The sequence below is a fragment of the Acipenser ruthenus genome, chromosome 41, assembly GCF_902713425.1.
Source record: "Acipenser ruthenus chromosome 41, fAciRut3.2 maternal haplotype, whole genome shotgun sequence".
Classification (NCBI taxonomy): Eukaryota; Metazoa; Chordata; class Actinopteri; order Acipenseriformes; family Acipenseridae; genus Acipenser; species Acipenser ruthenus.
Genome location: NC_081229.1, coordinates 10,463,907 through 10,491,565, shown reverse-complemented (window position 1 = coordinate 10,491,565; position 27,659 = coordinate 10,463,907). Strand labels below are relative to the sequence as shown.

The following is a 27,659-nucleotide window of genomic DNA, read 5'->3' as shown; positions in this document are numbered from 1 at the left end:
ACATTCTAATCAAGAGAAAACTACCAATTAAAGACTGGGGTTAAGATTATTTTTGTTGGCTATAAAATCAAGGAGATTTTAAATGATGGATTTGCTACACTGTGCATGTGTACTGGGTATTTTATTGTAGCGTTTTCAGGTTCTTCTGGAACAGAAATGAGAAGCTGTGAGTAGATGAAATTGAAAGCTCAAGCCATTTTTATACAATACTTCAAATCAATAAAGCTAAATTGTAAAGTGAGGGAAGGGAACAGAGTCAAAAATGAAATAAAATGACTGCAATTAGTATTTGTTTTCTTGTCCTTTACCACTCGCTCAATCTTCACACACACACCCTTCTGTCACTCTTGCTTTCTCCAATTCTCTCGGTCTTTAACGCACCCCTTGATATCCCCTCGTCCACGTCTTCCGCTCCAAACCTGCACTCCAATTCCCCTACACACACACCATGCAACCTCTTGCACACACCACCATGCAACCCCAGCATGAACAAAAATAACACCACGCTTGGCTTTAACAGAAATGGTAGAATTTTACTTACAAATACAAAAATGTGAATCTAGAAACCTTTAAAAACCACAAATAAAAACAAATGGAGAAACCGACAGAGAAACAACAGCAGCACAGACCCTGCTCACTGTACATACCCGAGTGCAGGGCTCCCCCCCCCCGTGTCTGCTAATTTTCATTCCAACAGAGCTCTCAAATAAACAGCTGCACATTTCAAGTTACGATTTCAGCATTTTATAAGTAACTTGAACTCTGCAACTGTTTAAGAGCTGAAACCAATTAAAAAAGATCCAATTAAAACAAATTATTAGTTCAATAAAGGGTCTAGTTCAACAATTGAGAGCTCACTTGGAATGACAACCCTAAGACAGGGGGTCCCCAGGACCGGGTTTGAGAAGCCCTGCCCTACTGTGATAGGTATACCACCTCGTTTAAAACAAAAGAGAGGGTACAATGCACATGTTTATATGAAAAAAAGGATAGAAGTTACACATGAAATCTAAAATATTTGAGTAGTAATAGTATTATTCCAAACTGAAGTGGGTGCCACCTGTACATCACCCAGCTGAATGAGACAGACAGACAGACAGACAGGGGTGTTGCAGATCTCTGATCTCAGGAACAAGCCTGGCATGCAGAGAGCACACCAGCATTCTGCATATTCAGTATGGAAACACATTCACTGCAAGGGAATTTAAAAACAGATCTGAGTGATCAAAGTGACCAGACACTCCGTCAAAGAGTTGAATTGCAGCCCAACTGAATACAGAAGAAACTGAACTAAAAGAAGACAGTCCATTGTAATTCTTTTCATGATCAAACAACTCCAGAAGTGCCCAGGTCAGAATTAAAAGGGCAGTGCCAGTCTGTCGAGAGAGAGAGAGAGAGGAGCTTCACTTCCGGTTGGCTGTGGCGGTGCCAATGACACACTCGTTTACCTGCAGAGTGAGAGACAGTGTGATGAGAACACACGACATACATACTGGATAGACTGAGCTTCAAGCTAAACAAACAGTGCTGAAGACTAGCATATCATTAAAGCATGGATTAGCTATACAATGTTGCATATTGAAGTACTACAAAACATCTGCTACCTCTCCACTAACTGAGCCTTGTCCTTCATATTCATTCCAATACATCACAACACAGTCTGCACTTCTAGAAATGGCACCTAATTCAGTTTCTTCACAAACAGGTTTACAGTGGAGTCGCTTGTCACTAAACCCAATTGAAATGCCAGTTTCCCAGCACTGGATTAAGAAAGTGCATGTGTCATGTGGTTCAATTGTACAGCAGACAGGACCTACCTTGCTAGCGAAGCGCAGGGAGTTCAATGACTCACTGAAGCTCTCGATTTCAGGAGAGATGTTGACGAACATTAGGCTGGAAAGAGAGAAGCTGTCCATTAAAAATCACACTATTCAAGAGTCCATGTGAGCTCCTCTGTGCAGTAGCACCTGCAGGCCATTACTGCAGGGATCAACGAGAGCGTCTGACCTGCCAGACCGTGCCAGTCAGTGCAGGGATATGGGATTAGAATACAAGGGGCAAGGGGCTTGTTTGATGAATACATTCAAACCCAGTGCTTGCACCCAAGATCATAAAACACTGCTAAGGATTTGAAAGTACATCTTTTGCTTTGTACAGTGGTGCCATCCTGTGCATAGAACAGAATTCTAAAAGTACAATATTTGAGATTCAAAATAAACTACATGGTGTTTAGGGGGACGTCTTCTAACAAATCATCCATAATGAAACATCTAGTAGTGCTGAATATGGAAATACAAAAAAACACCTAACAGACATTCACATGTGTCATTGAACTGGAGTTTCTTTAGAACAGAACTGGCTTCTCCCTGGACTGCACACATGCTGAACGAACTCGTTTCAGTGAATAGAGCTGAAGTGTTTCCCAGCAGCAGAGCACCACTCACGTTTTGCTGTTTCCTCCCAGGCAGTCCTGAAGCAGGTATGTGAGCTTGCAGTTCCTGTAGGGGACAAAGCCATCCTGCAGAGACAGAGAGACAGAGATAGTTAAGTGCTAACAAACTACAGTAGTGTAATGCTGTTCAGCTGAGCACTTTTCCTCAACAGTATAAAACGAATAGAACTGCAGCTATCGTGTGTGTAGATCCTATATGGCAGTGGGGTGAGCACCTTGCTGCGTGCGTGTGTGAGCTAGGGTTGGACGATAATGACATTTTCAGTTATCGATTATCGGCTGTAAATTATCACGATAATCATGATTATCGGCTGAAAAAATAACATGTAAAATGTCTTGGAATTTATCAGATTTAAAGCTATAGATGACAACTGCCTCTACGAGTTTAGAAGAAATAAAACGAGACAATTGTCAAAAAAACCAGCATCTTTAATAAAAGTTATGAAACAATGGTTGGTTAGAAAAAAGCACAAATAATATAACCAGGGACCTACCTAATTCGCGATTTCGCGAAATTGTGAAATTGCGGGGTCACCGCGAAATTCACCTCTTAGGGGCCAATGCATACAAACAAGTACGGCGAGGAAAAAAAAAAGAAAACTTGTTTAAATGAACTACTGCACAACACAAGCAACGCAAACTATGTATCTTCCTTCTGTAGATAGCCCATTTTTATTCCTTCGGCGTCCCGTGTGCATTGCACTTAAGCAAAAAAAAAAAAAATGTCCACAAGTAACATTTACAAAATCATTTCTCCAAAGCAGTTAACGTTCTTGTTTACTATTCAAATGACAAAGTTTTCAGCCTATCAGTGCGTCTTTACTGATTTTATGTGATCTGTACTGTGCAGGAGAGGGCGGGACAAAGGTGCTGCATTGTTTTCATTTAGGTTGCTAAAATCTAGTTTTCAGCATTGGAGGGAAAATAGTAGAAATGGACGACAAAAAAAGCAAAGTATATTTCGGCTGATGATCGTTTAAAGATATTTCACAAAGAAACTACATGCAGACAGAGGTAATTGTTTTCCATATCTTAATGTGAATTTGGAGAAAGTACGATCGATTGCTATATAGCTTCAAAATCACGCATTAAACAAACGGCTACTTCAGAGGCTAAAATAAACAGCTTTCAAAAACCAAACTGGAAAGTCAGCGCAGAAAAGAAGTATTCCTGTCTGCAAGTTAAATCAGTACTAAAACGATCCAGCACAGCCACCTCGCTTCAACCTGCTGCTTACAGTTGGAATTTTAGACCCGAATAGCCACGTCTTCTTTGTTTTGACTTGGTACTAATAAAATAAATGATTGGATGGGACAAATAACATGACAACGAACGTGCTGCATACATTGACTTTATTAAAGTATGCCAGATGCCCTTGTGTAACCGAGTTTTTGGGCTGTTTCTAATCGATTTCCACATCTGTATAACTTGGCAAAGCTTTGCCTTAACTTCCAGCAATTCAGTGGATGCAGAACGCGCAGTCTCAATGTATGGGCAAGTCAACTGCAGGGGATGCTGCATACTCGCCTTTAACAAATGCCAGCACTCTGTTTTAAAAATGAAGCAAGTACCACTATTTTTAGGCTTTATAGTGTTCTGAAATACTGTCTACTTGGGTTTATTTAATGTTTAAACAGGTCCGCGAAATGACCTCGAAATCCTAATTTTATTCCGCAACATACCCGTGAAAAATACGTAAATTTACTGCGATTTAAAGTAGACCTCTAAATATAACCAAATCTTTGGTAGCTTTTAAACTTTTGAAATATAGGCTACTCATTAAAAAAAGTGTTTAAAAAAAACCAAACAAACAAATTATAAATTGCGATTAAAAAATATCAGCTTTTCCATACTGCCTACAGATGGGCTTACTACCTTGCGGATCACTTTCTGTCACTCCAAAAAACTGCCACACAGGACTGATGCTGTTTCTTTTTTCTAAAATCTTTTCGGAAGGTTTCGTAGTTTCTGCAGTTGCCATCGCCATTAGCTCAAACGTTTGCCTTTACTCCGTGAATCTTACGTCACATGTTACAACTTCCCACTACGCAGCGCGCACAGATCACGTGTTGCGTCTCACGCAGACAGTTAAGTCCTGTCTTACTGCTTCAATGCAGAGTTACTGTTACACACAAGCATATCATAGTGGGTAACGGACGATAAAATGATTATCGATAATTATTTTTCAACGCAATACAATTATCGATGCAAAAACATTATCGATAATATCTCGATAATCGATTATTGTTCCAACCCTAGTGTGAGCGCGAGTGAATGGATCCTATATTGCCTGTACAGCAGTGTTCCCTCCAAGGCTAAAATGCGCACATTTTTTGCAGTAACTGGCAACAACCTTCGCACTCAGTTTACTAACTTTCGCAAGTTATCATCATAAATATCAACCTCAAAATTGAGTCTCCAGCCTCTCAAAGTAATCATTTTAGAGCATCCTTGCAAAGCATTAACATAAGCATATTTGCATCGGTCTAGCAGCGGAGTCTCCGATTTCTCTCTGTAAAAATGCACGTCACATTACAGTGCAGAGCTCGCTGGGGCACCAGCGACTCTACCGAGAGTGCCTCTCGCTGCTGCTCATGAACTTCAGTTTTGAACTTGTCGTATAATTGAATACTAAAATCAGTGAAGAACAATCCTCCCGCATTATACAGAAATATAAATACTCTGGTAAACATTATTTTAGTTTTATTTCCCTTTTAAAAAACCACCATTTCAGAAATAGTATTTTGAAACTGGTAAAAATGTAATCAGAACATTAGTTAAATACACATTTAAGTGTATAGTAATTGAAGACATACCATGTCCATTATTTATTTTTTTTTGCGAGTTTATTCATCATGTGACTTCACTCCATGTCTCTGCTGAAACTCAACATGGCGGCTGCACCAACGAAGAAGAAAAAAAAAAGCAATGTTTCAGTCCTTGTATAGATAATCTGATTATCTAGTGTTCTTAAAAGTTTTGCCATAATTTGCGTGATCATGTACAAGTCAATACCATTAACTATAATAATGCCAGTTGTAAACACAGAGAATAAGTAAGACGGCAACAATGGAGAAGGACTGCATTCTGTGCTGAAAAACTAAGAGCCAAGGTACTGCGCTCAAGACAGAGCTTTCCCCAAGTAAGCAAGATAAATTAATTGCGTATTTCACTGTTTAGTTTATTTCTTTCCATGCTACCTGTCTTTAATAAAGCTATATTTAGCCATATTAAACCATGGCCGTTAATTTAATTATATTTTCTGATTATGAAGAAAATGAGCTAAGAACTATTTTCTAGCTATACAATCCTTAAAATGAAATGGATGACTGCTGTGTAAAGGATGTAGTCACTACACTGCACACCGCTGGGTTCATAAAGACATTCTGTCTGGAGACACGCCTCTTAATCTTGCAAATAACACTGCAGAATTAGGAAAGAACCAATTGAGAGGATTAATTATGCGTTTACATTAAAAGGGGAGCTATTTAAAACACAATTGGATAATGCAAAGCAGTGAACCTGTTTTAGAGCAACGAGCCAACACACCTTTATCAGTGTTTCATAGATTATCCTGGTTATTATTATAATGCCAGTAAAACACTAAACTTAATTTGTGGAGTACTGTACAAAGGGTTACTGTCACATGACATTGCTGGACTGTTACTAAACTGTTTCATATATTTTATCGTTAATGTAGTGCCAGCAATAAGATCAACAGGTATTTTCAAAACACATTTGTTTGTGGACTGAACTAGTGTGTCAGTGGAAGACTGTAAATATGATTCTCACAGCTGTGCTGGACATTTGGCTTTCTGAACTGTTGTAATATAATTCTTAGGTTTTCCTGCTTATTTTAATGCCAGCAATGAGCCAAGTGATGTCTATAAACATCATGGCAGGTTTGAAGTGTCTTCAGGTGCTTTATATTTATTAAATGTACTTATTTTAACTAGTAACATAATATGTATGTTCAAATGCCATATTTAATTAATATGTTGATAAAGTGGGAACAAATGGAATTGGCCATTTTTTGAAAATAAATGGTATTTAAGAATGGAACAATTAGTTGGGACGGAACAAAGTAGCCCTAAAGATGGTTATAATTGAAGGCAGTGCAGACGCCAGTGTTAATGCAGTCGTATAAAGCAATTGTATGCAGGCTTCCAGTTAAGCATGCAGTCTATATCTATGATAACAACGGACAGGGCTGCACAGGATCAGAGGATGACTCTGAATCAGAGGCAGAGCCACAATAAAAGTAAATTGTAAAATTGTAGTTGATACTTGCGTTGGAATATTATTTTAAAATTGTAAACAAAAATGTTAAAAGGGTTAATGCGCAGCCGAAGGTTTTTCTCAGTATCTAAAAAGCTTAGCAGGAACACTGCTGTACAGACTGTGTGTAGATCCTATATTGCCCGAGGCGAGTACCTTGCTGGCCAGTGCTGAGAATACCAGGCCCAGGTTAGTGAGGCTGGCGTTGATACTCTTCATCTCCTTGAGCCGATCCCCTGTGGACTGGGACTTCTGAACACGCTCACTGCCAGCCAGGTCCACCAAGCTCAGGATCGCTGTGGAGAAACATACAGATTCTGAACACGCTCACTGCCAGCCAGGTCCACCAAGCTCAGGATCGCTGTGGAGAAACATACAGATTCTGAACACGCTCACTGCCAGCCAGGTCCACCAAGCTCAGGATCGCTGTGGAGAAACATACAGATTCTGAACACGCTCACTGCCAGCCAGGTCCACCAAGCTCAGGATCGCTGTGGAGAAACATACAGATAGGAACAGGAATAAAACACACACACACAGAGAGAGAGAGAGAGAGAGAGAGAGAGAGAGAGAGAGAGAGAGAGAGAGAGAGAGAGAGAGAGAGAGAGAGAGAGAGCAAGAGAGCGAGAGTGTTCAGAATAGCTGTGGCGAGAAAGACAGTTAGAACAGGAATAAGACAGAGAGAGAGAGAGCGAGAGCGAGAGCGAGAGAGAGAGAGAGAGAGAGAGAGTGTTCAGAATAGCTGTGGCGAGAAAGACAGTTAGGAACAGGAATAAGACACACACACAGAGACAGAGACACAGAGAGAGAGAGAGAGAGAGAGAGAGAGAGAGAGAGAGAACTGTGCATAGTAACTGATATGAGAGACAGGGTTAACCGGACATTATCTGGTAACTTGCTGAAGATCGCCACGAAGTGTCTCACAGCCAGTTAGGAACAGGAAAGACACACACAGAGCCAGGTCCATCGAGCTGAGGATAGCCGTGTATGGACAGGTGGAGACACTGATTTAGTGAGACACACTCACAGTTGCAGGACACGTCCCTGGCTGCGTTCTTGCCCTCAATCCTCAGCTGAAAGACACTGTGGCTCCTGGAGGAGACATCGTTAACCTGCGTGCGAGCCGTCGAGCGGTTCTGCTTCGCCAGCTTGATGAGAACCAGCACCTGAGAGAGAAAGAGACACACACCATTAAGAACCTGCCTGGGACCTGGGACCCACATTCTTCAGTGGAGGACCCCCTCCCACTCGCTGCTCACATGGATGCGTTTCAGGTTGGCCATGCTGATATCCAGTGGGGGAGCCCCTCTTGATTTCATAGTCTCACCTCCTCCTCGCTGCTCACAGGGATGTATTTCAGGTTGGTCACTCTTATGTCCGCAGTGGGAGAGGCTCTCTTGATCTCGTAGTCCATCTTCTTGGGTGTTTTGTTGCTCACTAGCAGGTCGCGGATTGTCTCGTTGTAGATTTCAAGGAAACTTGCGGTGAATTGGTACTGTAAGAAAGAGATATATCAAAATCAGACCCAGGACAGGCCAACATCTGTGCAGCCCTGAAATAATCCCCCCTCCACACCTTCCCCATTCCTCTCTGTCTTAATTCAGAAAAATCATAAACATTTCACCCCCCCTCCCCCCGATCCTCACCTCCCAGCCCTGCTCCCTCAGCTTGCAGGCTGCCTGGAAGATCTGCTGCACTGCTCTGGGTATCATGCCCATCTCCTCTCCGGCCAGCACGTCGGGCCCCTCCATGGTGTAGGTCTTGCCGCTGCCGGTCTGCCCGTAGGCGAAGCTGCACACGTTGTAGCCGTCGAGGGCCGACTGCACCAGCAGGGAGATCTCAGAGAACACCTGCTGCTGGGAGCACTGAGGGGGGAACACGTGGTCGAACTTGAAGGGGTATTTATGGAGCTCCTTCTCCTTGCCGATGTGAGACTGAGGGATACAAACAGCGAGACAGTGTGAGGAGGCAAAAAAAAAAAAAAATGGCTAATCTAAATTAATATGCATTTCAGCAGCTCCTCCATTTCAATGAGACAGAGGAAAGGAGAGGGCAGTGTTAATCTGTGAGGGAATCTGAACTCCGGGGCAAGTCCAGCGTAGATAAGCACACTGGATAATGACACTACAGTTACAAGGTTGAGGCTACTTTACTTAAAATATCAGAAAATGAACAGAACGGTGCTGTTGTGTTGGTAGGACCTGCTTTGGTGCAAGTCTGCAGTGTGTGTATTCCAGTGCGAGTTCCTGTAGCTCTCACCTCCTCTGTCTTCACCAGCACGATGGTCTTGTCCTGGGGCTGGATCTCGAAGGAGCTCTGCTGCTGCCCTCCGTCCAGCAGGGGGCGCACCCTACAGAACACACGGATGTTTCCCTGCAAGGAGAGAGGAGAGAAATCATTTTTGTATTTAAAAAAACAAAACAACTTTGCAAGCAGTGAAGCTCCATGAGATTCTAGACCCTCCCACACAGCAAGGAGGTATTCACCTGGATCGTGTTCTGTTTGCACAAGTCAGAATAGCAGGACAGGCACCTCCATTTGAACAGGGTGTATCCTGAGCAGGCTGTAAAGCAACCGTATATCTTTACAACACAACCCGGAGCGCTGAGATTGACAAGAATCATGGGTTATAAATGTCTTCACTTTCCCTGCAGAGCAGTTGGCAGTAGGGATTGGTGTGGGCCTCTCTGGTACCTTGAGCTCCAGCAGTGTGTTGTGCAGGGCCCTCCTCTCCATCTCCCCCTGGTGCAGCTTGTCTGTCTGCTCTGCGTTGCTCTGGGTCAGCTCCCTCACCTCCTGCAGCCTCTGAGCAGACAGGGCGCGCTCGCGGCTCAGATCCATCTGGGAGGGGAGAGACTGGCATGAATACAGTGACACACAGAGTCCAGCACTCTAGCTCAGGCTAATGTGAAAGTTTCATGGCGACTGGAGAAGCGGTTTTCCAGATCTATGCACACGTTTTGCTGCGTTGCTCACCTCAAGAGTCCTCTTCAAACTGGACAGCTCCTGGTTTTCCATCTCATAGGCCCTGCAGAAACACACATGTATATCAGACAGAGCAGCTCCCCTTACTGCAGCCGTGTCCAAATCATCTCTCTTCTCCAACACCCTCAGTGTAGACACACTGCATGAAATCACAATACCTACACTCCTCTCCCCTCATTCTGTTCAATAGTTTTATCAAACAGCTCCCTCTCTACCAGCCCGTGTGTCCCTTCTCTGTTCTTGTGTGTCTCCTCTCCCTCTCTCTGCCTGTGTGTGTGTTATTATTATTAGTGGTATTTATTTCTTAGCAGACACCCTTATCCAGGGAGATTAACAATCGTCACAAGATATCACATTACTTCACATTATACAGATATCACTTTTTTTTTTTTTTACATACAATTACCCATTTATACAGTTGGGTTTTTACTGGAGCAATGTAGGTAAAACAACCTTACTCAAGGGTACAGCAGCGATGTCCCCCACCTGGGATTGAACCCACAACCCTCCGGTCAAGAGTCCAGAGCCCTAACCACTACGCCACACTGCTGCCCTGTGTCTCCTCTCTCACGTCTGGGCCCTGTCTTCTCTCTTACTTGTGTGTCTCCTATCTCCGAGTCCCTGTTTGCGTGTGTCTCCTCTCTCACCTCATCTTATTCAGCAGGGCGCTGTGCTCCAGTGTTAGCCCCTCCAGCTCCCTCTGCGCCCGGTTTCCCCCCTCTCTCAGCCCCTGGTTCTCTTGACTTATGGTTTGAATCTGCTCCTGATAGCTCGTCACTTTGCACTGCACGTCGCTACAATAGAGAAACCGATTCCGTAAGGCGAGGGGAGCGCGGCACTCTGAAGATACACTCGAATCACAGGATTTACAAAAGTGCCAAAAGATGAGCAAAGAAAACCAGCCTGATGATCTTGGTGAATGTTTTGAGTTTGTTCTTAACTTTAAAGCTCACTCCCTGTGCTTTGCTCCTTGCTTAGCTCTAAACATGGTTGCTGGCAGGTAAGATGGGGGCACGTCCCCCCCATTTAGAAGCAGCTCAGGGGGGGAATAATACAGACATCAGACTTATTCCTGCGATAATCACGTGCATCCATCTCGGTGCTGTGGGTGGGCAAATGGTTTTGATTGGAGCAGGTGTCAAACAGGGCTGGAGCTGTAGAACAGCTGGAGGGTGTGTGTGTGTCACACTCTCTAGGGAGGGAGGAGCGAGCGGTGAGCGCTCCAATACAGCCATTCTAGCAATACAAAGAACTTTAAAAATAACATCCTACACAAGTCTAAATGTGAATTGACTAACTCACTAATATTTGGTTGCTTTTTTTTTTTTGACCTATGTTACCGGTACATATTTAGTCTGGGAATCAGCGCTTAGTAAATCAGACCCAATAAGGGAGATTGTGTGTTTACGAATCAGTGACAGTTCAGCTCCCTGCAGTATTGCATCCTTGTTCAGTACAAAACTAATCTGTTGGTGGTGCGTGAAAAAAAGCGACCGCGCAGCTGCATCATCGTCCAAAAAAGTCCAGAAATATGAAGCGAGTTGTAAACTGGATTTCCCTTTGCCGGCGCTGCAGATGAGCCTCGTCCTCAGCATGTCTCTGTGGCGATGTGCTGGCCAATGTGTGTGTGTCTCCTCTCTCACCTCATCTTGTTCAGCAGGGCGCTGTGCTCCAGTGTTAGCCCCTCCAGCTCCCTCTGCGCCCGGTCTCCCCTCTCTCTCAGCCCCTGGTTCTCTTGACTTATGGTTTGAATCTGCTCCTGGTAGCTCGTCACTTTGCTCTGCACGTCGCTACAATGGAGAGAAACTACTTTGATTAGGCAGGGGGAGCGCAGCACTACCATCTCAAGTTAACCTGTCCATTGCGCAGCAGCTCACAATCAGCTTGAGGCAGGCAGTCTTGCACAGACGAGTTCATTTCTTTAAGAGGGGCAGAGGCAAGTGCTTTCCAAGTGTTAGCGCGGTGGTTTGAGGTAGAGAAGACATCCACAAAGAATTAAGACAGTTAGAGGCATGTCAGTATAAAAGGAAATGGCTTCTCAAAGCAGTTTTATCAGGTAAGAAGACTAGAGAAATTGAATCCAACGTGGTTAAACTGTGAGGATGAATCATAGAGGCTGGATAATAATGGTTGGAAATTGTATTATAAGAGCGAGTGCCAGTCTTTAGTGATTTTTTGGCTGCTATATGAAACTACAAAGGCAGTAACAGTGCTTCCGTTTATCAACCGGGATTGGATCACACACGTCATTTACGTGGAAACTGTGTGATTGTTTACTAATGCCGTAAACAGACGTTGACAGCACAGCTCATTGGAGAGACAACACCCCTACAGAAAGTGGAGTCATCCTCCGCTTGTGGAACAGGACTAGAGTCTGCGCAGGTCCCAGACAATTTAATTTGGGACGGTAATACACTGAATCGCAGGATTTAAGTGCCAAAGAGAAGACAAATTCAACATTCACCAAAATACCAGTTTTTTTTTTAAATCTTTAAAAGCTCACCCCCTGTGCTGTGCTGCTTGTGTAACTCTAAAGCTTGCTCTGAGCCCTGTGTGTGTCACCTCATTCAGCAGTGTGCGGTCCTCTCTAGAGCTTATCTGTGTCTCATCGGTCTCTCCCCTCTCATCTTGTTCAGCAGGGTGCTGTGCTCCTCTCTGCCAGCTCCCCCAGCCCCTCGGTCTCCTGTCTCTCTCCCCTCATCTTGTTCAGCAGGGCGTCATGCTCCGCTCTCCAGCTCTGTGCCCTCTTTACCTGCTCCCTCAGCCCCTGTCTCCCGTCTCACCTCATCTTGTTCAACAGGGCACTGTGCTCCTCTCTCAAGCTCTCCAGCTCTCTCCGTGCCCTCTCTGCTTCCTCCCTCAGCTCGCGGTTTTGTGTTTTCGTGTTTTGGACCTGCTCCTGGTAGCTCGACACTTTCATCTGCATGTCACTCATTTTGCCTTTCAGATCCCAGCCTGGTCGTCGGCTCGCTGCCCCAACACCAGAGGGAGCTGCTGAGAAAGTCAATTTGATAACGTTAACAGGTTCATTTTATTTATAACAATTCAGGCTTCTGGGCAAAACACATGCCCAATTTCACAATGTCATGCTGTACAATTTATCTGATACACTACAGTGCTCTTTACCTGGTTTCGAAGTTGCAGCCACTGGCTTTTTCATTGCACCTGAGAGAAAGAAAAAAACAATGAGACAGGGTGAACTGTGCACAGTAACTGATATGAGAGAGACAGGGTGAACTGTGCATAGTAACTGGTATGAGAGTGAGAGAGACAGGGTGAACTGTGCATAGTAACTGATATGAGAGACAGGGTGAACTGTGCATAGTAACTGATATGAGAGAGAGAGACAGGGTGAACTGTGCATAGTAACTGATATGAGAGAGACAGGGTGAACTGTGCATAGTAACTGATATGAGAGAGAGAGACAGGGTGAACTGTGCATAGTAACTGATATGAGAGAGACAGGGTGAACTGTGCATAGTAACTGATATGAGAGAGAGACAGGGTGAACTGTGCATAGTAACTGATATGAGAGAGAGAGAGGGTGAACTGTGCATAGTAACTGATATGAGAGAGAGGGTGAACTGTGCATAGTAACTGATATGAGAGAGACAGGGTGAACTGTGTATAGTAACTGATATGAGAGAGACAGGGTGAACTGTGCATAGTAACTGATATGAGAGAGAGACAGGGCGAACTGTGCATAGTAACTGATATGAGAGAGAGACAGGGTGAACTGTGCATAGTAACTGATATGAGAGAGAGAGGGTGAACTGTGCATAGTAACTGATATGAGAGAGAGACAGGGTGAACTGTGCATAGTAACTGATATGAGAGAGAGACAGGGTGAACTGTGCATAGTAACTGATATGAGAGAGAGAGGGTGAACTGTGCATAGTAACTGATATGAGAGAGACAGGGTTAACTGGACATTATCTGGTAACTTGCTGAAGATTGCTAGGAAGCGTCTCACAGCCAGGTGCCTGGTGCTCTCTTTATATTTGATCAGGAGACTTGTAAAGAGGTCTGTAAAGCCCCTCTATTGACAGGGAGGAGAGATACCTCTGGAAGGGCCACCAGCCACAGTGGCAGCGCTGGTCTTGTACACAGGATTCACTGCAAGAGGGAAAAGGAGACAATTTCAGACAGCTCCCCTGAGCAGGGTCAACAAGCCTGCTGGAAATCAACAGGACTGGAATACATACTATCAGTTTTGTGTTTGCAAGAAGACAATGTATTGGCTACAGGGTACGTGGGTCATACTGCATTAGACTTCAGATGCCAGTTGTATTTTGCCAGGCTCTGTATGTCTGGTATTTCAAGTAGAATAACATCTGAAGATTCTCCTGCCAACAGAACTCACCTGCAGGTCTTTGTGACATGACCGGGGGGCGGGGCTTGAAGCCCACCACACTGGCTGAAACCATTTTCCTCTTATTGGGGGGAGCCTTGTCATCAGACTGATCCAACAGGCGCTTCTAATGGGGAAGAGTCAGGAATACGGAGCACAATGTAACACAGTAAGACGAGATTGTGCAAGTGTACCGCAGTAATCAAGCACTGTCAAATCATTTCACAATGCTTTAAAATGGTCTTTATCAATGTTATCAGCACACTTTACCGTGCTGGTGTATAGTATAGCAAATGAATACACAGCTCAGCCCCAGTACCTCTATTTGAACTCAGCTGTAGGTGCTTATACTCAGTTACATGGGCTTATATATGAAACCAAAACAGTAGCTGCAATTCAGAGTGTACTCAAGGAGCATTCGCCTACCAGGGATCCTAGTTTTCCACAACAACAAACTAAACGGTCAGGTGCGTTCTTTCAGGGGTGGAGGACTCTCAACACCCATCCCCCTCCTCTCACCTTGGCAGGCTGCCTCAGGCTGTTCTGCCCTGCGCTCTGCTCTTTGCCTGGCAGAGGTCTCTTGACGGAGGGCACGGGCAGTCTGGACAGCGCGCTCTTCTCCGCTGGTTCGTGGCACGCAGGCTTTTCATTGAGCTGCCTCAGCGGGGATCTCTGTCAAAACAAAACAGGACCAAGAATCAAACAAAAATCCTGTGACAGAACAACACACACAGCAACCAAACTACAACTGTGACAAAATAAAACAAAACCCCTGTGACAGACCAACACACACAGCAACCAAACTACAACTGTGACAAAATAAAACAAAACAGAACCAAGAACCCAACAAAACCCCTGTGACAGAACAACACACACAGCAACCAAACTACAACTGTGACAAAATAAAACAAAACCCCTGTGACAGACCAACACACACAGCAACCAAACTACAACTGTGACAAAATAAAACAAAACAGAACCAAGAACCCAACAAAACCCCTGTGACAGAACAACACACACAGCAACCAAACTACAACTGTGACAAAATAAAACAAAACCCCTGTGACAGACCAACACACACAGCAACCAAACTACAACTGTGACAAAATAAAACAAAACTCCTGTGACAGACCCAACACACACAGCAACCAAACTACAACTGTGACAAAATAAAACAAAACTCCTGTGACAGACCAACACACACAGCAACCAAACTACAACTGTGACAAAATAAAACAAAACTCCTGTGACAGAACACACACAGCAACCAAACTACAACTGTGACAAAATAAAACAAAACAGAACCAAGAACCCAACAAAACCCCTGTGACAGACCAACACACACAGCAACCAAACTACAACTGTGACAAAATAAAACAAAACCCCTGTGACAGAACAACACACACAGCAACCAAAATACAACTGTGACAAAATAAAACAAAACCCCTGTGACAGACCAACACACACAGCAACCAAACTACAACTGTGACAAAATAAAACAAAACCCCTGTGACAGACCAACACACACAGCAACCAAACTACAACTGTGACAAAAGTGTACAGCAGCGTGTGTGTCTCCACACAGAGAGGCTCATCCAGCAGATTACACACTGTGGAGTTTCATCACTGGCACCAAACGCCCATGCTGTTGAAGCCTGTCTGTGCACAATCACACATGCTTAATAACAATGATCAGTTATGGAGCCTCAGCTCACTAATTCAGGAACACATCACTCACAGTCATAGCTAATAAACCAGGCGACTTTGACTATACAAGCCACAGCAAGTGTAGGTATACCCGAAGCTACTTTTTCATGCCTTCCCTGTACATCAACACATGTAAGCTTAAGATGGTTAGTATTGCTGTAGTCCTGGATAGAAGCAAGTAGACAAAACGCACAGAACACTACTGAACTACAACTGCTACTAAAACAAAGCTTTTTAATAAAGCCTCTGGTAATCAGTATGGCTCTTTAGACAAAAAGGAAAACAAAGCTGAATTCAGAAAGAGATACTGAGATCACGTGGAGGAGCTGCTTATTTGTGGGTTAGAAGTGTGGATTTTGAAACGCTGTAATAAACAGAGACAAGTCTGTGAGCTCACCTCTTCATCCATGATTCAACAGCAGCTGTGAAGACAAAAACACTGGTGTAAGTGAATGCAGGCAAGCATTGCAAACCCTCATGCAGTCATCACACAAGCAAGATCCTTCACACTGCACTACTACAGAGCCAATGGGCAAAGCCAGCTCAGCGCCAGTGTGAAATGTTACTGTCTGTTAACACCAAACGGGTCGTTCGGGAGATTTACAAGGCAAGCGATTCTCAGAATAAGCTGTGCCTGGGAGATCAGCAATGAACAGGACACCCAGCATACAGCAAAAGTACTAGAGCAACAGGAGAACTAGCCTTTAAAACCGGATCAATCAATCTGTGTTCTTGTGGTCGATAGGCGTCGCATGGTTTACAATCGTGTTCATTAATGCATTACTATACTGAACATGTACAAGACACCACAATGCACTAATAAAAATAAATATATAGATGCAAGACGCATCGCAACATCGTATATCCCGAAGCGATACTGACAACAGGAGGGATGTAAACGATTGATTACTTTATTGGACAGCTAACCAGGCTTTGATTCCCAGAGTTGTACAGTTAACAGAATTATTATATCCTATGGGAGAATGTACAGTAAAGCTGGCAGTATACTGTCAATAGAGAGGCCAGTTATCAAAGAGCGAGATTAAATAATACTGTCTGTACTCTCTATTGAAACACATTTAGGAGTGAGGCTATCGTTACAATTCAACCAGCTTATGAAATATGTACTGTTAGTTATCAGTAAACAGCCAACAATAAATACATTTGCAACTTAAGTTACAATCAGAGGTAAATTCGATTTTTTTTTTTTTTTTTTTTCTGTAACAGTAAATTGTGTGGTAGTAAGTAACGGGAGGCTTTGAAGCATTACTACGCTTTTCTAACGCCAATTCCACTGCCCAGAAACACCAGAAATGTTATGATAGTTAATTACAAATAATTTAAAAACACAACATACATACAGAGTACTACTACGCAAGCCGGTACTGTAATGAAGACTTTTAGATTTATTTAAACCGTTAGACTTAAAACTCCTCAAAATTCCACCAGTTTAAAATGTTTAGTATTGAAATAAACTTACCTCTGCTTATTTGTGTATTTATTTATTTATGTATTTATGTATTTCTTTCTATTTCACGGACCGTCCTTTCTCTCGGCGCTCTGTCAGTCACGGCTGCCTTGCGACCGTTTAAAAACAGCGCCACCAGATTCAAATGTTTTTGGGCGCACGCAGCCAGTGAGAACCAATCAAATTCAAACCCGGCGGCCCACTCTGACCAATAGCAGCGCGCATGACCGAGGAGGGCGGGATGAAAACAAGCAACGTCGGTCTGTGATTGGCCACGCAGTAAAATCGGGGAATCGACGGTATGCGTGCGCGCTTTGAGTTTGTTTGTATTACAGCTTCTCACAGGATTTAAATTAAATCTTATATATTTTTAAAACATTATTAAAAAAGGGTTTAATAATTAGACTACCTGGCGTTGTAGCGGCGGCTATGTGTGTCGTCTACTCAACATATTCCGAATGTTTTTTTTTTTTAAAGCGAAACATTTTTTAAAACGGCGCCGATTGGGTTTTGCTTCTGCTATTCACAAATCCTCCAACCGCCTATCCAATCACTGTGAGGCTGGCTGCGTGGCTGCCCCGCCCTCTCGCGTTGATTGGTTAAACACAAATACAGTCGCATTTCAAATAAAGATAATCCTCTCAGAAAATATAGGGCGCGCTCACGTCACCTTTGCGCCGGCTAGATTGCAGACGGGAGTGCGCGCGTAACGTCGCTGTCTGTGCAGACGCAGCGTGGGCAGCTTTGGAAGATGAGCAGCAGTTCAGAGCAGAATCAGTAACATGGAGGTGGTGTTGAGAGAAATTCAAATCACTGAAGAAGTGGGTGCAATCGAAGATCCCTTTGTGCTCCACCAGCTTCACAATTTACAGCATGATCAGAAAATGTATAGTAGAAACAGCCCCTGCTATAAAGAGATAATATAAACGTGTGTTTTGTGATGTGAGACAAATTAATGAGTATTATAACGGGCAGGATTCACCCCCGCCCTTCCCTCTCACAAAGGGGTTGTTAGACAGTACTGTATTTTGATCTGGGACACAGTAGTTCAAATACTTCATATCTCACTTCAAATAACTGTTATTAAAGCTGATTTATTCTCCTTAATTCAAAGTAGGTTATTCCCTGTCCCTGATAGCCTTTCATCAATAACCAATTACACCTGCTGAAAATAACAGAGCGGTTTTAGGTTCATTTCAACCGTTTAGCATTATTTAATTTTTTTACATGTTTAAACATTTAGAGTATCTGAATATTTGAAAAGTATAATAACTGTGTGGAAAAAAGAGTCCAATCATTTTAATTTGTATTACAAATCATTCATAAGATAATTAATGGCATGACTGGAAGGCGATTCACCCCCTGACTCGGTGGCAGTAGCGCAGTGATTTCAGAAAACTGGGACGACTTGCATTTTTTTTTCCTTTTTTCTTCTTCAATGCAGTGTCTAGTGTTTGGTCCCAAAATATTTTACTACCCCTAGAGTACATGGAACTAAAGTTGCCAAATTCCCACCAAATTTGTGTGGTCCAGTGGTTAAAGAAAAGGGCTTGTAACCAGGAGGTCCCCGGTTCAAATCCCACCTCAGCCACTGACTCATTGTCTGACCCTGAGCAAGTCACTTCACCTCCTTGTGCTCCGTCTTTCGGGTGAGACGTAATTGTAAGTGACTCTGCAGCTGATGCATAGTTAACACACCCTGGTCTCTGTAAGTCGCCTTGGCATAAAGGCGTCTGCTAAATAAACTAATAATAATATTATTAAATACTGTCAATCAGCAGGTTTCTTTTCTTGTTTTTCTGTTCTAGTTTAATGGTCTGCAACACTGAGTTAGATATTCGGTCTGCGACACTGACTTAGATATCTCTCTGTAAGTCGCCTAGGCATAAAGGCGTCTGCTAAATAAACTACTAATAATAAACATTGTAGTCTCTCAAGAAATGTCAACTTGGTCACACAAAAACATTTGAAAAAAATGTAAATACAAATTATTATTCGAACCATTTTTATAGTGTTTGTGAAGACTTTACCATCTGATCTTGTTAATGATGCAAAAAATATTATATAGTTTCTATTTTCTGCCTAGAAATGCACACAATTAAGTGGAGACAAGTACAATACATTGGTATTTTTTGTTTGATTTTACAAAAATAATATATTGTTTTTAAAACTATGCTACTGATGATCTTTAGTAGAGTGGATAAACAACATTGAACAATTTAAAAAAATGTATTCTTAGTATTCTTTGAAATTGTTTAATGATTTTTAAATAAACAATATAGAATAAAAAAAACATGAACATATGTATTTATCAAATAGAATATTTTTTAAAATGTAACAGTACGAACAAGTGCAATATTTCAACAAGAAAAATATAAAACAATCTAATACATATTGATATGTTATCAAAATCAAAACTGTTAACAATAATTACACAATGCAAAAAAGAATTTAACTTTTCAAGTATTATTTCAAATTAACATTAAAATATTATAGGATAATAACTTTCATAATGTAATAAAACTGATTAATGTGGACTCCCGAGTGGCGCATCCAGTAAAGGCGCTCCACGTGGAGTGCAGGATGCGCTCTATAGTCTGGACGTCGCCGGTTCGAGTCCAGGCTGTTACTTTGCCGACCGACAACGGGAGCTTCCAGGGGGCGGCGATCAACTGGCCGAGCGCCGCCCGGGGAGAGGGAGGGTTAGGTCGGACAGGGTGTCCCCGGCTCACCGCGCCTGCGGGCTTGCCTGTAAGCTGCACAGAGCTGCGTTGTCCTCCGTTCATCTTCACCCTCACAAGTCAGCGCAGGTGTGGTAGCGGTGAGGTGAGCGTAAAAATAATTGGCCATTTCAAATTGGGAGAGAATAATCAAAAATAATTAGCAACGACTACATTTTTATCTAAAAAATATTGTTAATGATAATAGTGACACTCGTTCATTTTCTATATTTATTTCCGCTTTCTTTTCACAATACAAGTCTGCGAAAACTGGAAGACGCATGAAAGATGTTATTCAAAGGAAAAATATTTGACAGACATAAGATAGGATACATAAACGATGCCGCTTTTGCGACGCTCCGACAATACTGTGAAATGCATAATTAACGTTAACAAAATAATCAATACAATTTGCACAGTAACAGTTTTATTACAGCAGAGAAAGGCGTTGCGTGCTTTTATATCATGAACCTTGTGAACTGCAAATTTCACCAAGCTTATAATAATAATAATAATAATAATAATAATAATAATAATAACCTTTAACCACGTGGTTTGTTCAAACAGATCAGTGTATATATTGTTAGGATCCCAAGCCCAAGTGCGACCCCATCGGCTGTTAGATAGCCGGAATCCTGTCGTGTTCAGTTTCGGTTGTCATGACAAAGTGAGATAGTTTGAATTACCCCTCTGAGTTTTCATCCCTTCATACAAAAGTGACTCTGAATTATTCTCCAGGGAAATAAGTATAACGTTTATTAATGCTGTAATTTTTGAAAGAAATTCGTGTTTTTGATAATCAGTGTTATTAACCTAGTACTCACTGGAACCGGGTTCGTGATATTTGTATCCGGTTCGTCGGCTCCAAAGCACACCCGGGGACCCGGTTTCAAAGACCCGCTTCGTACATCTCTAGTTAAATCGTCCCGGTTTTGCTATTTTGTATTCACATTTTTTTCTAACAAAAAACTGTAGCAGCGTGCTCAACAAGTTAACGCAGACTCGTTTATTACATTGTATTAGCGCCATTCCGAAATAATAATAATAATAATAATAATAATAATAATAATAATAATAATAATAAAAACAGTGTGACTGTATTATTTGTTTAATAATTGTGATTAATAACCCATACTCTATCCTGGACCGTGTCTAGTCCCAATTGAGTCTTAATTAACAGCCACAGCATCCGCAGAGACCGCTGCGCGCACGCCACCCAAATACACGGCGGCTCAGGGGCGCCCGATTCCGATCCTGGAGGGCGATGCCACTCCAGGTTTTACAGGTAAAATGAGAGGATTAACGACTCGGGGTCTGGGTGGAGGTTTAACTTCAATTAAACAATGTAGAGCAGGGTTGGAACAAAGACCAGGACTGGAGGAACCCGCTTTGGTCACCCCTGCTTGGAGGTTTTACATTACAATTACATTTTTGTTTGACCAATTCATGCTACCATACACACTAAGGCAATGCTTCCCAAGTCCGGTCCCAGGACCCCCTGTCTGTGTGCTGGCTCTCATTGCACCTGAACACCCTTCATTGAACTGATCATTTGCTTAAACAGAACTTTTTAATAGTTTTCAGCTCTTAAACAGTTGCAGATTTCAAGTTAGCTATAACATTTTATAACTTGAACTCTGCCTCTTTATTATGTACATAGTTCCTGTCGCACAGACACATTCATAACCAGATAATGAACCTTGTGATGTTTCAAATGTGAAAGCAATTTTAACAACAATACAACTCCAGACACTGCGAGATTTGCAGACTGTGTGTTTGTTTTATTCTGCAGTGATACAAAGTAACATTAAATAAGATCTTGAACAGTGTGCAGCCAGCGCACTGCATGATGGGACAGCAAGCAGCACTGACATCATCGTTGTCATCCCGTTGGCCGTCAATTAGACAAGTCCTTCCGCGAGTCACTCAGCAAAACAAGAGCTACTAAAAAGAACTGATTCCTAGAGCAGCCACACAAATGAATTGAGTGTCTGTCTGTCAGTGCGTGTGTCTCAGTCAGTGTGTGTGTGTGTGTCAGTCTGTCACTGTCTCTCAGTCGGTGTGTGTGTGTGTGTGTGTGTGTGTCTGTCACTGTCTCTCAGTCGGTGTGTGTGTGTGTGTGTGTGTCAGTCTGTCAGTGTCTCTCAGTCAGTGTGTGTGTGTGTGTCAGTCTGTCACTGTCTCTCAGTCAGTGTGTGTGTGTGTGTCAGTCTGTCAGTGTCTCTCAGTCGGTGTGTGTGTGTGTGTGTCAGTCTGTCAGTGTCTCTCAGTCGGGGTGTGTGTGTGTCAGTCTGTCACTGTCTCTCAGTCGGTGTGTGTGTGTGTGTCTGTCACTGTCTCTCAGTTGGTGTGTGTGTGTGTGTGTGTCAGTCTGTCACTGTCTCTCAGTCGGTGTGTGTGTGTGTGTGTGTGTGTTTGTCACTGTCTCTCAGTCGGTGTGTGTGTGTGTGTGTGTGTGTCTGTCACTGTCTCTCAGTCGGTGTGTGTGTGTGTGTGTGTGTGTTTGTCACTGTCTCTCAGTCGGTGTGTGTGTGTGTCAGTCTGTCACTGTCTCTCAGTCGGTGTGTGTGTGTGTGTGTGTGTCTGTCACTGTCTCTCAGTCGGTGTGTGTGTGTGTGTGTGTCTGTCACTGTCTCTCAGTCGGTGTGTGTGTGTGTCTGTCACTGTCTCTCAGTCAGTGTGTGTGTGTGTGTGTGTCTGTCACTGTCTCTCAGTCGGTGTGTGTGTGTGTGTGTGTCTGTCACTGTCTCTCAGTCGGTGTGTGTGTGTGTGTGTCACTGTCTCTCAGTCGGTGTGTGTGTGTGTGTGTCTGTCACTGTCTCTCAGTCGGTGTGTGTGTGTGTGTGTCTGTCACTGTCTCTCAGTCGGTGTGTGTGTGTGTGTCTGTCACTGTCTCTCAGTCGGTGTGTGTGTGTGTCTGTCACTGTCTCTCAGTCGGTGTGTGTGTGTGTGTCAGTCTGTCACTGTCTCTCAGTCGGTGTGTGTGTGTGTGTGTGTCTGTCACTGTCTCTCAGTCGGTGTGTGTGTGTCTCAGTCGGTGTGTGTCTCTCAGTGGGTGTGTGTGTGTGTGTCAGTCTGTCACTGTCTCTCAGTCGGTGTGTGTGTGTGTGTCTGTCACTGTCTCTCAGTCGGTGTGTGTGTGTGTGTCAGTCTCAGTCTGTCACTGTCTCTCAGTCGGTGTGTGTGTGTGTGTGTGTCTGACACTGTCTCTCAGTCGGTGTGTGTGTGTGTGTGTGTCTGTCACTGTCTCTCAGTCTGTGTGTGTGTGTGTGTGTCTCAGTCGGTGTGTGTCTCTCAGTGGGTGTGTGTGTGTGTGTGTGTGTGTGTCTCAGTGGGTGTGTGTGTGTCACTGTGCCTCGGTCTCGGTGTCTCAGTGTGATGGTTGCCTGCCTCTAGACCTTGACAGGTACTTTCCCCTGGCTCTTCTGGTACTCCTGCTGCAGGCCCGCCAGAACCTCGCGGTGCCGCTCCGATCGCTTCTCCATCTCCTTCATCTGAGTCTCGTACCGCTTACTGTGGAGACACACGGGCAGACAGGGTCAGAGCCGCACACGGGCAGACAGGGTCAGAGATACACACGGGCAGACAGGGTCAGAGATACACACGGGCAGACAGGGTCAGAGCCACACACAGGCAGACAGGGTCAGAGCCGCACACGGGCAGACAGGGTCAGAGCCGCACGCGGGCAGACAGGGTCAGAGCCACACACAGGCAGACAGGGTCAGAGCCGCACACGGGCAGACAGGGTCAGAGCCGCACACGGGCAGACAGGGTCAGAGCCGCACACGGGCAGACAGGGTCAGAGACGCACACGGGCAGACAGGGTCAGAGCCGCACACGGGCAGACAGGGTCAGAGCCGCACACGGGCAGACAGGGTCAGAGCCGCACACGGGCAGACAGGGTCAGAGCCGCACACGGGCAGACAGGGTCAGAGCCGCACACGGGCAGACAGGGTCAGAGACGCACACGGGCAGACAGGGTCAGAGCCGCACACGGGCAGACAGGGTCAGAGCCGCACACGGGCAGACAGGGTCAGAGCCGCACACGGGCAGACAGGGTCAGAGCCGCACACAGGCAGAGACACACACAGGGTCAGACAGCCCCCCCCCCCCCCGCCCCTCCTCTCACATCTCTCCGTTGATGTACTCCAGTCTCTTCCCCACGGTGCCCTTGGCCTCCTCCAGGTCTTGTTTGACCAGCACGGGTCCGATGAGCTTGTACACCAGGTTCTGAGAGTCCAGCAGGTCCAGTTCCTGAGTCAGGGACACACACACACACACACACACACACACTCAGATTAAACAGCACAGCTACAGCAGGGTGCACATTTATAACAACACCTCAACATTTCTCAATTCTATCCTTTATATACCCACCTGCACGAAAACCTCAGGGTGTGACAATTTCAATTTCCGCTCACTAATCAGCGATACAGAAACAATAGGTGTGAAAATGTTACCCCACTTTGTGTTTTAATTAGGCATCTAAACAACTTCTAAGAAGTCTTCTGCACGTGACCATTTGTGCCTGTGTGTTCCTTTTCTCTTACCAAGGCTGTGTGGTCCAGTGGTTAAAGAAAAGGGCTTGTAACCAGGAGGTCCCCGGTTCAAATCCCACCTCAGCCACTGACTCATTGTGTGACCCTGAGCAAGTCACTTCACCTCCTTGTGCTCCGTCTTTCGGGTGAGATGTAGTTGTAAGTGACTCTGCAGCTGATGCATAGTTCACACACCCTAGTCTCTGTAAGTCACCTTGGATAAAGGTGTCTACTAAATAAACAAATAATAATAATAATAATAATAATAATAATAATAATAATAATAATAATAATAATAATAATAATAATACTAATACTATTTTACATTGATTGAGGTGTGGTCTAGGTTTTCAGTTCCAGTGAGACATGACAATTGATAATGGGAAGTGAAACAGGGCTTTGACCTCGATCCTGGTCTCACGTTACCAGCAGGGCAGGAGTTCAGCTGTGCTTGGATAAGAACACATGCTTCTCAACGCAGGAATACATCAGGACAGACTGCATCTCCTGCTGCAGAGCTCTGAAGCGCTGTCAGGCTCACCTCTTTCACAATGTTGTTTTCTGTCAGCTGAGCCTCGAGCTTCTGTCGAGCGGACATGCTCTTACTGAGGTCTGGAGAGAGAGAGAGAGAGAGAGAGAGAGAGAGGAGGGGGAGGGGGAGAGAGAAAGACAGAGAGAGAGAGAGGAGGGGAGAGAGAGGGAGAGAGGAGGGGGGAGGGGGAGAGAGAGAGGAGGGGGGAGGGGGAGAGAGAGAGAGAGGAGGGGGGAGGGGGAGAGAGAGAGACAGAGAGAGAGGAGGGGGAGAGAGACGGAGAGAGGAGGGAGAGAGAGAGGAGGGGGAGAGAGACGGAGAGAGGAGGGAGAGAGAGAGAGAGAGAGAGAGAAGGAGGGGAGAGAGAGCGAGACAGAGAGCGGGGAGAGAGAGAGAGAGAGAGAGAGAGAGAGAGAGAGAGAGAGAGAGATTACTGGGGAATCAGAGATACTACATTTGAATACAACAGGAGACTGCAGAAAAAAGACACCAAGAAGGAATTATACCTACACTGTGTACAAGTCTAAAGTGACTGTGGGGCTCGGTCTGTCTCTGTCTGCAGCTTCAATTAAACTAAACTCTGGAACAATGTAGTAACGCTGCTGGGTAGAATTGAGAAAGCCTTCTCCAGTGTGTGTATTTGTATCTGTGATCGATGCTGGGTTGAATTGAGAAAGCCTTCTCCAGTGTGTGTATTTGTATCTGTGATCTCTGCTGGGTTGAATTGAGAAAGCCTTCTCCAGTGTGTGTATTTGTATCTGTGATCTCAGCTGGGTTGAATTGAGAAAGCCTTCTCCAGTGTGTGTATTTGTATCTGTGATCTCAGCTGGGTTGAATTGAGAAAGCCTTCTCCAGTGTGTGTATTTGTATCTGTGATCTCAGCTGGGTTGAATTGAGAAAGCCTTCTCCAGCGTGTGTATTTGTATCTGTGATCTCAGCTGGGTTGAATTGAGAAAGCCTTCTCCAGTGTGTGTATTTGTACCTGTGATCTCAGCTGGGTTGAATTGAGAAAGCCTTCTCCAGTGTGTGTATTTGTATCTGTGATCTCAGCTGGGTTGAATTGAGAAAGCCTTCTCCAGCGTGTGTATTTGTACCTGTGATCGATGCTGGGTTGAATTGAGAAAGCCTTCTCCAGCGTGTGTATTTGTATCTGTGATCTCAGCTGGGTTGAATTGTGAAAGCCTTCTCCAGCGTGTGTATTTGTATCTGTGATCGATGCTGGGTTGAATTGAGAAAGCCTTCTCCAGCGTGTGTATTTGTATCTGTGATCTCAGCTGGGTTGAATTGAGAAAGCCTTCTCCAGCGTGTGTATTTGTATCTGTGATCGATGCTGGGTTGAATTGAGAAAGCCTTCTCCAGCGTGTGTATTTGTATCTGTGATCGATGCTGGGTTGAATTGAGAAAGCCTTCTCCAGCGTGTGTATTTGTATCTGTGATCTCAGCTGGGTTGAATTGAGAAAGCCTTCTCCAGTGTGTGTATTTGTATCTGTGATCGATGCTGGGTTGAATTGAGAAAGCCTTCTCCAGTGTGTGTATTTGTACAGCATTGTCATTATAATCTGAGCAAACAATTCTGCTGTGATTGTAATCACTGTACAATTATAACTGACCCCAGGTCCGAAACTAACACACCAAGAAGGAATTACTGTAGCGTCAAACTTGAACAGGACTGTGCGGCTCTGCAAATGTAACGTTATCTTTCAATAAATATGTTATAATACAACATTTAAATTACAGGCAACTGTATCTTCTGTGGCATCAATGTCTCAACAATGCGATTCCTCGACAGAACAGAGCCAGGACGGGAAGCGTCTATTTACAAACACGTACAGTTAATAAAACGCTCTTTTTATTTCAGTCTTGTTTTCTTACCTTTTTGGATTTGCTGGTATTTTTCGACTTCCGTTTGCAGTTTCTTCTGAATAATGTCCGCCATCTTGTAGCGCTCGGTGTTAAAAGTTGTGATTATTAATATTATTTCAGTGAATAATTTAAACCTGTCCGATTCGCGTTGTCTTTCTTAAATGTCTGTTTCAAGCGACTTCTCATGGGCTCGCCTCGCCGCTGCGACCGGAAACCAACCCGAGTCGCAAAGGAAGAGACGTCACGAGCGAAAGCCATCTTAGTGAAGGAACGCGGCTTCTGTGCAGTATCGAAATACCATGAAGATCAGAGCCGCCATATTACTGAAGGACCTCCACAATAATGTGTGAAAAGACAGCTCTAGAATAGCATTGGAGATGTTGAGGCGCCATATTACTTAAGAAAAGCGAACAGATATATTTAAAATAGATTTTAAAACATCATATTTTTTTTTTGTTTTTATTACATTCTATACACACGCATCTCGTCCCCCAATGTTTTATATAGAGGTAAAAAATATGAAATAATGAACGAATTAACCTTTAATATTGTAGGACCTCTTTGAAGAATTAAACCCTTGAATATAATACAATACAGCACAGCAATGTTGTTGTATTTGTATTGCATGGCAATGAGCTCCTTCTTTGGTTGCGTTCTGTATACAGTGGATACAAACGAATCACCGGCAAACTCACCAGCATCGTTATACACAAAAACACATCGATTGAAAGAAAGTAAATGGTTAGCGTTAGTTTTAACGCTTCA

General features: G+C 43.9%; 2 protein-coding genes across 7 annotated transcripts; both read right to left on the bottom strand.

The window, feature by feature from the left end:
• Positions 1-512: 512 nt before the first annotated feature.
• On the bottom strand, positions 513-17,674 carry LOC117964927 (carboxy-terminal kinesin 2-like). 6 transcript variants are annotated; one of them, XM_059010487.1, is made up of 19 exons: positions 17,651-17,674; positions 16,171-16,195; positions 14,586-14,738; positions 14,079-14,193; positions 13,778-13,831; positions 12,842-12,880; positions 12,499-12,709; positions 11,359-11,505; positions 10,363-10,509; positions 9,707-9,758; positions 9,425-9,571; positions 8,990-9,103; positions 8,377-8,664; positions 8,058-8,225; positions 7,758-7,896; positions 6,887-7,026; positions 2,445-2,518; positions 1,818-1,893; positions 513-1,448 (listed from the first exon to the last, which is right to left on the bottom strand). In XM_059010487.1, exons 2-19 carry the CDS (start codon positions 16,180-16,182, stop codon positions 1,404-1,406), a joined length of 2,121 nt encoding a protein of 706 aa, XP_058866470.1. In that variant the 5' UTR covers positions 16,183-16,195; positions 17,651-17,674; the 3' UTR covers positions 513-1,403. The 6 variants fall into 6 exon arrangements, with proteins under 6 accessions (XP_058866470.1, XP_058866471.1, XP_058866469.1 ...); XM_059010488.1 differs by lacking the exon at positions 17,651-17,674 and adding an exon at positions 17,254-17,471 and having other exon boundaries at positions 12,499-12,706; XM_059010486.1 differs by lacking the exon at positions 17,651-17,674 and adding an exon at positions 17,254-17,470.
• Positions 17,675-21,721: 4,047 nt separating this feature from the next.
• On the bottom strand, positions 21,722-27,119 carry LOC131709000 (prefoldin subunit 6-like). The gene is made up of 4 exons (XM_059010595.1): positions 26,904-27,119; positions 25,041-25,111; positions 24,091-24,215; positions 21,722-23,474 (listed from the first exon to the last, which is right to left on the bottom strand). The coding sequence occupies exons 1-4, from the start codon at positions 26,965-26,967 to the stop codon at positions 23,354-23,356; spliced, it is 381 nt and encodes a 126-aa protein (XP_058866578.1). The 5' UTR covers positions 26,968-27,119; the 3' UTR covers positions 21,722-23,353.
• Positions 27,120-27,659: the final 540 nt, after the last annotated feature.

Bases quoted from the DNA above. Each gene is read 5' to 3' on its own strand.
- LOC117964927 (XM_059010487.1), bottom strand. The intron at 8,665-8,989 runs GTGAGAGCTACA...TGTATCCCTCAG, and splicing joins TGCTGGTGAAGACAGAGGAG to TCTCACATCGGCAAGGAGAA. The intron at 2,519-6,886 runs GTACTCGCCTCG...CTGTCTCTGCAG, and splicing joins TCTCAGCACTGGCCAGCAAG to GATGGCTTTGTCCCCTACAG.
- LOC131709000 (XM_059010595.1), bottom strand. From the start codon at position 26,967: ATGGCGGACATTATTCAGAAGAAACTGCAAACGGAAGTCGAAAAATAC. The intron at 25,112-26,903 runs GTAAGAAAACAA...CTCTCTCTCCAG, and splicing joins ATACCAGCAAATCCAAAAAG to ACCTCAGTAAGAGCATGTCC. The intron at 23,475-24,090 runs GTGAGAGGAGGG...GTGTCTCCACAG, and splicing joins GAGTACATCAACGGAGAGAT to TAAGCGGTACGAGACTCAGA.